Source organism: Acomys russatus, chromosome 1 (assembly GCF_903995435.1).
Source record: "Acomys russatus chromosome 1, mAcoRus1.1, whole genome shotgun sequence".
In the NCBI taxonomy this organism is placed as follows: domain Eukaryota; kingdom Metazoa; phylum Chordata; class Mammalia; order Rodentia; family Muridae; genus Acomys; species Acomys russatus.
In genome coordinates, this window is record NC_067137.1 from 38,181,861 (window position 1) to 38,192,103 (window position 10,243).

A 10,243-nucleotide genomic window follows, 5' to 3' on the forward strand; every position below is an offset into this window, starting at 1 on the left:
CACAGCAGTGCATGAATTCTAAGCATCCTTTCTTAGTATGGGGGCTGGACATTCCACTTGATGGATAAGAATCAAATTACCATGGCAAAAGGTCATCCAGTCATCTGTAAGGCTGGATAAGCCCCCTTACGAAGGTAACCTCTTCACCTGTTTACTGAAGGGGAATTTCACAGACAGGAAGTTTTGACGTTCAGCAAGTGTGTATGGAAGTATTTGTGTCTTGTGTAGGGTTAAGGTTCTCTCTTGGAAGGGATGGGTTCCAGTCCCTTCCTCTCCGCTCCTGGTTATAAATAAAGGTGGAGTGGCTCGTATGACGAGATGCCGTCCCTCAGTTGTGGTTGAGCTGTCACGTGCTGTTCCTCTCACCCCACCTCCTCCTAGTTTTCAGTGGTAACAAGTGACTTCATGTCTCCGAGTCTGCTGAGGAAACAGGCAGAGAGTCTCCATGGATTGTGCTTGCCACTAGGAAATTAAGCGTGGGGTCAGGTAGTAGAGCTTACACTGCTGAGAGATAGCCCAGCCTTGAAACCTTTTTTTAACTATCAGGGCTTCGTTTATTTTATTTATTATTATTGTTGTTGTTATTGTTTTGTGTGTGTGTGTGTGTGTGTGTGTGTGTGTGTGTGTGTGTGGAAACTGCTTCTCAACCAAGCCCAATTTTCATGCGTGAGAGCAAAAGTAGTGGTGAGGGTTCCGTTCAGTTCGCTTTATTCCAAGACAGAGTCTGTCGCTGTGTGCAGAGTGCCGCGCATGTCCGTGGTAGATCCACATCCTGTCAGGGTTACCATCCTTTTAGTCTTCTGAGCTAAGCTGGGCTGTGCTGCCTTTAGGTTGACATCATGGACATCTGTGAGTCAATCCTAGAGAGGAAACGGCATGACAGCGAAAGGTCCACCTGCAGCATCCTGGAGCACACAGACATTGAGGCCGTGGAAGCTCTTGTTTGCATGAGTTCCTGGGGCCAGAGATCCCAGGTGAGGCCCCTCACGCCTGTCTCCGACTCTGGTGACATCTCCGCCTCTGTGCTTATGGACACAGCTGCACCTGACCTACCAAAGGACTTCCATTCTTTCTCAACTCTGGTAAGAGGAGGTGGGGGAGAAAAGCATTTTTGTGAACTGCCTGGAATAGCTTAGGTAAAAATATGCTGAGGAACCTGTAAGGGGATTGACTAATGATGCTGGCCAGGAAGTTGCTAGTGCTCCCTTTGTATGGTGAGGGGGTGGGAACTAGTATCTTAAAAATGTTTTCTTTTCAGGGTAGGCCATAACTTGCTGACACATGGTCATTGTCCATTGGGCGAAGCCTGGGGGTGGTTGCAGAAAGGGGTAGTAGTGTGCCCGCTTTCCTGGGAGTCCTAAGGTGGGGCCTTGAGTTATCCCAGTCTAGGATGAGCAAATGTGGAAAGCAAGACAGCATCTGCTCCGACACCAGACAGCCTTAGCTTAGTGGAGGCATGTCACCTTTGCTTTCCGGTGGCATCCAACTGGTGTGACTTGGAGTTGACAAATCACAAATTTTATTTCCAGGTTTTCACTTGCAGTGCCAATGAAATTGCTTCCTGGGTTGGATAAGTCAGATGATAGATTTCTAATAGTAGGAAAACTGAAATGTGATCGGCCTGGGCTAGGACCTGGCACTGCAGATGAGTATGGAAGGGGGACTAGGAGAGGAGTGGGTGGGGGTGGGGACTGGCTCATGGGAGCCCCTCAGGGCTTTTGTGAGGAGGCTGAGGAAGTGTTGGGAGCCAGAACAGAGAGGCTCGGTTCCAGAGAACCACTGTTTTCTTGGTTTAAGAACTTAAAATTTCACGAAAAGCTTTCATTTTAAAGTATGAATTTATTTTTATTTTTACAGTCCTTTTAGTTAAGTTGTTTATTTCAGTAGTTATGTGTAACCTGGGGTGGACACCACCCTTCTTTCCAACGAGACACATGCATGGTTGGGAAGACGCAGTCCACATGGGGAGAAGTAGGAACAGCGTATTACCCTCCTCTGCCCCCCACAGAGATCCCTTGGGTACAGCTCACGCAGTCCCCTCCAAATGCATTTTTTCAAAGGCAGTGGGAACAGTGCAGTCAGATAATTTTCTAGACGCTCCTTTGACCAAAGCAACCTTTGACACGACGCTGTTCTTTCTTTCCCTTGAAGTGTATAACTCCTCCTCAGAGCCCAGAGCTCACAGAGCCATCAACAGGCACCCCTGTTATTTCCCAAGTCACCGATTCCAAAGGATGCATGGTCACAGCTCTTCCCCCATCCCCTACTGGGGCCCCCAGAGCATTGAGCAATAGGGAGCCACTGGAGCCGGCCTCAGGGTCGTCCTGCAGGGCTGTGGTGACAAGTGTGATCCGTCACACCGGGGAGAGTCCTGCTCCTGCGTGCTTTCCGACTGTCCCAACTCAAGAGCAACCACCGTCGGGTGACAGAGAAGGACAAGTACAGTTGCTGGGCCGTCTTGAGACTTTGCAGGACACACACTTGGCAGATAGTATACTCACTAACACGGTTTCCTGTCAGCCTTGCTTGCACAAGTCTGGTGGCTCATTGCCCACCGACAAAGGCCAGCAGACAGAATGGCCCACTGCTGTTCAGACCTGCTTACCAAAGAATTCTGAAAGTGACTTGTCAAGGAAAACCACTCCTCTGATTCCTGTCCCTGTCACCAGCCCCCCTGTTCTTTGCCAAATGATTCCTGTGGCTGGACAGAACAGCATGTTTTCGGCTTTTTTGAAGCCTCCTCCCCAGTTGCCTGCAGGGACTGTCAAGCCCATCCTACCCCAAGCTGCTTCAGTGCCCCAGCCTGTGTTCATGGGCCCGTCTGTGCCTCAGGGAACCGTGATGCTGGTCTTGCCACAGAGCACCTTCCCCCAACCTGCTACTTGCCCATCCAGTGTCATGGCCATCGGAAATACCAAGCTGTTGCCCCTTGCCCCTGCTCCAGTGTTCATTGCCTCCAGCCAGAACTGTGTCCCTCAGGTAGACTTTTCCCGAAGGAGGAACTATGTTTGCAATTTCCCGGGCTGCCGGAAGACCTACTTCAAGAGTTCCCACCTTAAGGCTCATCTTCGCACTCACACAGGTAAGTGGTGGGAACCTACCTCAGGGGAGGAAAGCCTCCTCCTTTGAGAGGCAGGTGCCTGCTGGAGGAGAGAATGGGGGCTCATGATGGGTTTCAGGGTGCACTTCACTGCAGTAAGCGTTGTGTTTATACTCAGTAAAAACATCCATGTGACTTGGAGGTCTGTCCAGATCATCAAAGTTCACACTGTAGAATGTTTTCAGAGTACAGGGTTTGGGGATTTGTTTTTTTGTTGTTTTGTTTTTGGTTTGGTTTGGTTCTGAGAATATGTAGTTCTTACTTTAAGAACTCATACAAGAAGTTGTAAAAACCTACTGGCTTTATTTTTTAAACATTCTCCGGCTGTTGGGGCAGCCACATGTGCTCAGTCTGGTTTGACTGAGAACTGGATTGCACATTCTCACTGGTTGAAGTTTTACACTTGGATAGCTTCATGAGCTGGTGGTGCCACGCTGTCCAGCGGGGCCTGAGTGCCAGGAATCACTTAGGTAGATTAGAGCGGCGTTTCTCAGGTGCTCTGTGAGTGGATGGGAGGTTTGGCGTTTGTTAATGGTCCTGTGGTTACGAGATCCGCTTGTTAAACCTGACTTTAGAAAATCACGTATTTGCATGTAAGCACATGTACAGATGAGAGGCATACAGGAAAGTGCGCTTTGTGAACTCTTAATCATGGAACATTGTTCCTTGGTCCCATTCAAACATCTGAATGGTGGACTATAATACAGAAAAGGCCTGGAGAGAGTCACTGCTGTATTTTATTTTTATTTCAACATAGTGTTGGTATAGGCTGGCTTCCGGTTAGCCCAGTGCACTCTAGCCCATGGCAGACTCCACTGCAGAACAGCGTGCAGTCTGGTATTCAGACATTCCAGAAAAATTACTTCTTCATACTCTGGGGCCGTGGTTGGCTTTAGGATGTGGACCTTCTAGCCCTGTGAAGTGCTTGTCTCCCGTCAGAGCAAACACAGGCTCCTTTGTTCTCATCCATCTGCCTGTTTCCACACTTCAACCTCGGCCCTCCCCAAACTCTGCCACTGAGATCCTTTCAGGCCCTGCCCCAAATTAGTTGGGTGTTTGTTGATGTCTGTCCTCTTTGACCCTGTGGGTTATTGTGTGTCTCACCACCTTTTCCTTTGTTTCTTCATTTTTGCTTTGTTTTACATTTTCAGGATTTGTTGTTGCTGTTGTTGTTGCTGTTGGGTTTTTTGGGGGGGGGGGGTTGGTTTTTTGAGACAGGGTTTTTCTGTGTAACCCTGGCTGTTGCAGACTTTCTCTGTAGGCCAGGCTGGCCTCAAACTGACAGAGATCCACCTGCCTGTCCCTCCTGAGTGATGGGATTAAAGGCCTGCACCACCATACCCTGCTTGTTTTTATTATTTTTAAATTTATGTTTCTGGGTGTGGCTGTATGCTTGTGAGTGCACTGGCCTGTGGACTTGGCCCCCTGGAGCTGGGATTACAGGTGGTTTTGAGCTGCCACTCTGAGTACTGGGGTCTGTGGTGGGTGCAGCACGCACTCCTAATTTTTGAGACCGTCCCTAGTTTTTTCATTACTTATTTATCTTAACTGGATATATATTCCCTGGTGTCACGCTCATAATGATGGTCGGCCACCTTTAGCAAGGTTGTTTTGATGGCTGTGTCGGATGAAAGGGCAACCTGTTCTGTTCACACGGCTCTTTGGAACGGTAAAGCCCCATTGTTTTTTGCTTGGTCTATCCAGACGAACTTTACATCAGAGCACAAATTGCAGATTTGGAGAGGTGACTGGACCTCCGTGTTTACTCAGTCTCCCCAGGTAGAAACACGGACAGCACTGTAAACCCTGCGATAAAGCAGTTCCTCCCGTGCTTCTCAGAGAAGGAAGTTAAGTTTAAGTAAGCCTGTGGGTCTGAGGAGACCACTGCTTTTGTCACTCAGCAGCCCTCCATTGGAGTTTTCATGAGCGCTGGAACTTCAGGTGGGCTGACTTCAGATAAAGGCTGTCTTCCAAGTTCTCTTCCAACCTGAACAATGTTTAAACGTGAAGAAGCTGAGGCAAGTAGGTACTCCATTTTGGCTGAAAACAAGGAATCTTATAAATCATGTGCCAAGGGGCTGGCAGTCTCCTGGGCATTGGGTATGCTGTTTGACGTTAGGGGAGCAGGGGGTAGGAAATGTAGCCGTCTGTGTCTGCTTCCAGATGTTTTGACGGTATCTAAGACAGTGCTAAAGAGTAGTCCACCAAGCTCTAAAAGCATGTGTTATGCAGTATCTGTAAGGGCCGGGCTGCCCTTCCCTGTGTGGCAGAGAACATCATCTGGTACCATGGGTTAGTATGCCCGAGGGCTTGCTTCTATAACAAACCACTCCTGTGACTCTGCTACTCTAGAATATTCCAATGCTCAGGATCCAGTAAGCAACCAAAGCTCCCTACTGCCTTTTAGGTGGCTGGTGTGTGACTGCATGATTACATTTCTAAGGTGTGAAGTTTGAGGTCGTAGTCAAACCACATCAGCCGCCTTGTGCTTGCCACGGAGATCCTGACGTACACAGAATACGAAGCCTTGCTGCTGGGTTTTCTGTTAATTTAACTTTGAGGGCTATAGAGATTAGTGTCTCTTCAAAATTTAGCAATCGCTACCAGCTACAAGAAATCCAGGGAGAGACTGTATAGCTCTGACCTTTGTGGTGGCCAGTATTGATTGACAGGGTCGAGAGTCACCTAGGCCTCTGGGCCTTGAGGGAGGATTATCTAAATCAGGTAGTTACAGAGGGAAGTCCCCACAGTGCCTGGGGAGGAACGGGGCCTGTGCTCGTCAATAAAGGGATTTGAAAAGCAGGCTGAGCACCAGCAGCCATTTCTCTCTGCTTCTAGACTGTGGACAAAATATGACCAGCCACCTCAGGCTCCTCCCACCACTTGTCCCCTGCCACGGTGGACCTGTACCCTCAACACTGAGCCAGACTAAACTCATCCTTAATTGGCTTTTGTCAGCACCATGGAAAGTAATAATACAACCTATTTGTCAGTGTGGTAGGAAATATGGACATGGAATAATGATTCTAAGAAATCTTAAAGCCCCTTGGAGGGACTTTTTGGGGTTGTGTATAGTTTTGCCTCAAAGAATTATTTCTTTAAAGAATTTTCCTCCCACCTCTGTGGATGGTAGTCAGTTGGTAGAGAGCCTGCCCAGCATGCATGGAGCGCCAGGTTTGACCCCAGAACCCCATAAAATTGGGGAAGGTGGTGCATGTTTGTAATCCCGGCACATGTGAAGTAGAATTAGGAAAATGAGAGCTTCCTGCTGCACAGGATGTTGGAGAGGCTGTCCTGGTCCTCACGAGACTCTGTCTCAAAATGCATCCTACATCCCTTAAAAACAAAACGAAACAAAACAAAACAAAAAAAACCACATTTTCCAGAGATAGTAGGATCTCTCAAGTTCACAGCCAGTCTGGGCTACTAGGCAAGTCTAAGAAAAAATATATCCCAGGGTGGTGGTATCCACCTTTAATCCCAGCACTTAGGAGGCAGAAGCAGGCAGAGCTCTGTGAGTTTGAGGTCTGGTCTATGTAGGGAATTCCAGGCCAGCCAGGGCTATATAGTGAGACCCTGTCAAAAAAAAAAAACCTGTCCCTAAGTATAGAAATAGATTTGCCTTTATTTTTCTAAAACTGCGTCTTAAAAGCCAGGGATAGTGGCACATGCCTATGACTTCAGCACTTACGTATACTCTTAAGTCCTAGACCAGCCCGGCCTACATAATAAGTCCCCATCAGAAAAGCAACATGAGGCTTCACATGTGTGTATGTTAAATTTTTGAGAGATTAGCCTGGTTTGATACCCGTGGGCTTTGGCATATCGCATCATGGGAGGGCTTGCTGAGTTCTGAGCTGCCCAGTGCTGGTACAGCAGGCCTTACTCTTCTGACATCTGGTGGTCAATCAGGCCTGTGGGCAGCTCTCGAGGCCATCTTAGTAAGGTGCTGGGTGTGCACACTTACTTTATAATGTGTTCTTCCGCTAGGGGAAAAGCCTTTTACCTGCAGCTGGGAAGGCTGTGACAAAAAGTTTGCAAGGTCAGATGAACTGTCTCGCCACCGCAGAACCCACACGGGGGAGAAGAAGTTTGTGTGTCCTGTGTGTGACCGACGCTTCATGAGGAGCGACCACCTGACCAAGCATGCTCGTCGCCACATGACAACCAAGAAGATCCCAGGCTGGCAGGCAGAGGTGGGCAGGCTGAACAGAATCGCCTCGGCAGAGAGCCCCGGCAGCATCCTGGAGCCCTTGCCGGCCTCGGGCTGAGACAGCCTTCTGCGGCATTCTTTGAAGGCCTCTTTGGGACTGAAACCTGTGTGTTCTTCTCCAAAAAAACAAGCCACAAACAAACCGTGGTCTCTGGGCTGTAGACGTGGGGCACCGGTTCTGATGGAAATGCGTTAATTTTACTTTTCTGGTTGGGGCCCTGTTCCGTGTCTCTTGTAGTTTCAGAACTCTGTCTCCTTCTCTGACCCTCTGGTGTGTGTCTGTCTTTTTTGTAAGGAAGTGGAAGAAAATTTGATCTAAATCACCAGCATTCAAGCAAATATTTCTGCAATAAAGTTTACAAAATCTGGATTTTTTTTTTAAATATAGCCTTTTTATTCATGTTTTGTAGACATGTGACAGGGTACTAATTTTTATACTTTTTTATAAAAATATTTATATTGTGCTCTAAACACCAATTTGTGGATAGACACTTTTACAGCCTTCTTTTTCATGTTTTATAGCAAAGTTTTGTAATGGCCCTGCTTAAGAGTAAACCTGGTAGCTGGAAGAAAAACAAAATCAAAAGTTTGTTACCAGCTTTTTATAGTGACTGTTTTAGATCAGACCTGGTTGAATAAAGAGCTCTTAAAGGGGAAGATGAACTTTGTAGCTAGCTCCTTTGTATCAGTTTCAGGGGAAATTCTAGCAGCCAATCTTGTATCCCACAGAACTAAAATTGTGATTGGGTGGAACTGGTCACAGGAGTCTGATGTCCCTGTGAAGGCTGTGCCCAGGTCTGCCTGGGCTGCTGACCAGCTGAGCAGGAGCAAGTGTGCAGGGTGCGCAGCATTGACTTCTGGGCCATCTGTCTGCTGAGAGCAACTGATCCTGTGTCCTGTCTATACTTAAGCACCAAAGCCAAGAATGCAGACATGGAAACTCTGTAGACTACCTGTTTTGTGCTACGTGAAGGGTTGAATGGCCACATAGAGAAAAGGGATGCCATATTGGTTGGATAAATCTTCCACCAGAGTGCATCTCATGCAAAGCACAGTATACGGGCACAGTTGTTTGGGGTTTGGATGCCTTTCTTAATTATGGACAGAACACTGAGAAATTCATGTTTCACGAAATGGCAGTGGATGCCACCCAGATTCCCTTCCTTTCATTGTGTGTGAAGGAAACTACTTTGCTCAAAAAAGGAAGACGGAATGGGGATTTTCTAGCTTACCCGAAAACAGATCATAGGCACTGCTTTTCGCCTTGTGAGCATGCGCCCTGCAGATGGTGGTCTCCTATGTCCAAGTGACCACAAAAGCTGGCTTTTAGTTAAATGTTGGGAAGTTCAGGCAATACAGTAAGTGTGAGAACAAGGTATATTGCACTGTTTGTGTGGCCTGAAGGTATTTCTGTGTGGTATGTGTTAGATTTCATATTTGCCTTTCAGTGGTTGGCATTAAGCTTTATTTAAATGATGGCAAAGTTGAAATATTAAATAGATTAAAAAAATGAGGTTTCTGTGTTCAGGTCTTTTGAGGCTTGTATAACCTTTATATGGTCATGCATTCTGTGTTGCTTTATCCCTGTTAAGCTGCTGTTGGTAGCTCCTGAGTTTAGAAACTGTCCAGACCTCTCTCCAGGCAGCTGCTGCTGTTGTCTTTCAACGTAATGTCACGCAGGAGAACTAAGTGTATATAAGTCACGCGTGTCCCAGCACCCCTGTCCTGCCCTCCACCCATCTTAAGTCAGCATCCATACCGGTGACCTTCCAAGCGGTAAATGGCCTCCAGGTGGGATGTCTTTGTTTATCGTGACGTGCAGAGCGATGTCCCTGTGGGTAACGGAAGGCCTCACTCGGAAGGCTTGGTTGCTTATCTGACCAGTTTTGTTTCTAAATAACCCATGTGTTGAAACACCATTTGGCTTCCATTTCCTGATTAGATTTAGGAACCCCTTCTCTGAAAGAGCACCACCATTTGTCTACTGAAAGACTAAGTTAGAAAACAGTTCCTATTCGGAAAAAGACCCCTGAGCCCCAGAGCCCGGGAGTGGCTGCTCCCTTGAGGGCCCTCCCCTCCCCATACGGTGTGGCGGTGCCCTCGGTGCACTTTATTGCTCAGCAGTTCTGCTTGATTTTTTTTTTTTTCACTTTGTTGAGCCTTTCATTGGTTTTAGTAATAAAAATTTAAATGTTTCCTACATATGTTTTATGTATCAGACTTTGACTTATTTAAATGAGTGTATGTAATGTAACTTTTTTCTTTGAATCCTATAAAACTTTCTTGGTTTGCAGACTGCACTTGTGTGTGTTGTATAACTGTGTCCGGTTACTTGTTACACTTGGTCTTCGTATGAGTCCGGAAAACTCGTCATGTTTTAGCCGAACTTGAACTCTTTATTTTGGGCGGTCTACTTGGGTTTCAGAGGACGAAATACAGTGGTAAAGAAGTCAACCCATAAGAATTGCCAAAGTGTGGCAGCTTGAACATTAAAATAACAGCTCTTCCACTTGTTCCTGATGGACCAGTGGAGGCGAGTTTCCATCTCCATGGGTACCAACCATCCACAGAGCAGGTCAAGACAAGATGCCCTGTGTGTCCTTCCTCCCCACCTCTTGGCATCCAGCTGGACTGTGCGATACAGAACATTCATTCAGGGCCCACAGTAACCTTGGCAGGCAGGAGGCATGGGAGCCATTGCCCCTGAGACAAACAGGAGCTAAGTCCTAGAGACCATATGCTGGGGAGCAGGGGGAGGTCTCCCTTATTGCTCCTGCGCTGTTGTAGATGGAGACTGACTTGGGGTCATCTGGATGAGTGAGTCCAGACAGCCACCCTTCCTCGTGAGCAGCCGAGACTTGCCCTTCGTCTGTGTTTCCAGGACACATAACCGACCTCATCTCTCTGGTTTACTCATCCAGGGCCTGGCT

General features: G+C 47.5%; 1 protein-coding gene across 1 annotated transcript; it reads left to right on the forward strand.

Moving 5' to 3' along the window:
* The first annotated feature begins 626 nt into the window (after nucleotides 1-626).
* Nucleotides 627-7,421, forward strand: Klf11 (KLF transcription factor 11). Its single transcript, XM_051143994.1, has 3 exons — nucleotides 627-1,082; nucleotides 2,152-3,082; nucleotides 7,091-7,421. Exons 1-3 carry the CDS (start codon nucleotides 840-842, stop codon nucleotides 7,369-7,371), a joined length of 1,455 nt encoding a protein of 484 aa, XP_050999951.1. The 5' UTR covers nucleotides 627-839; the 3' UTR covers nucleotides 7,372-7,421.
* Nucleotides 7,422-10,243: the final 2,822 nt, after the last annotated feature.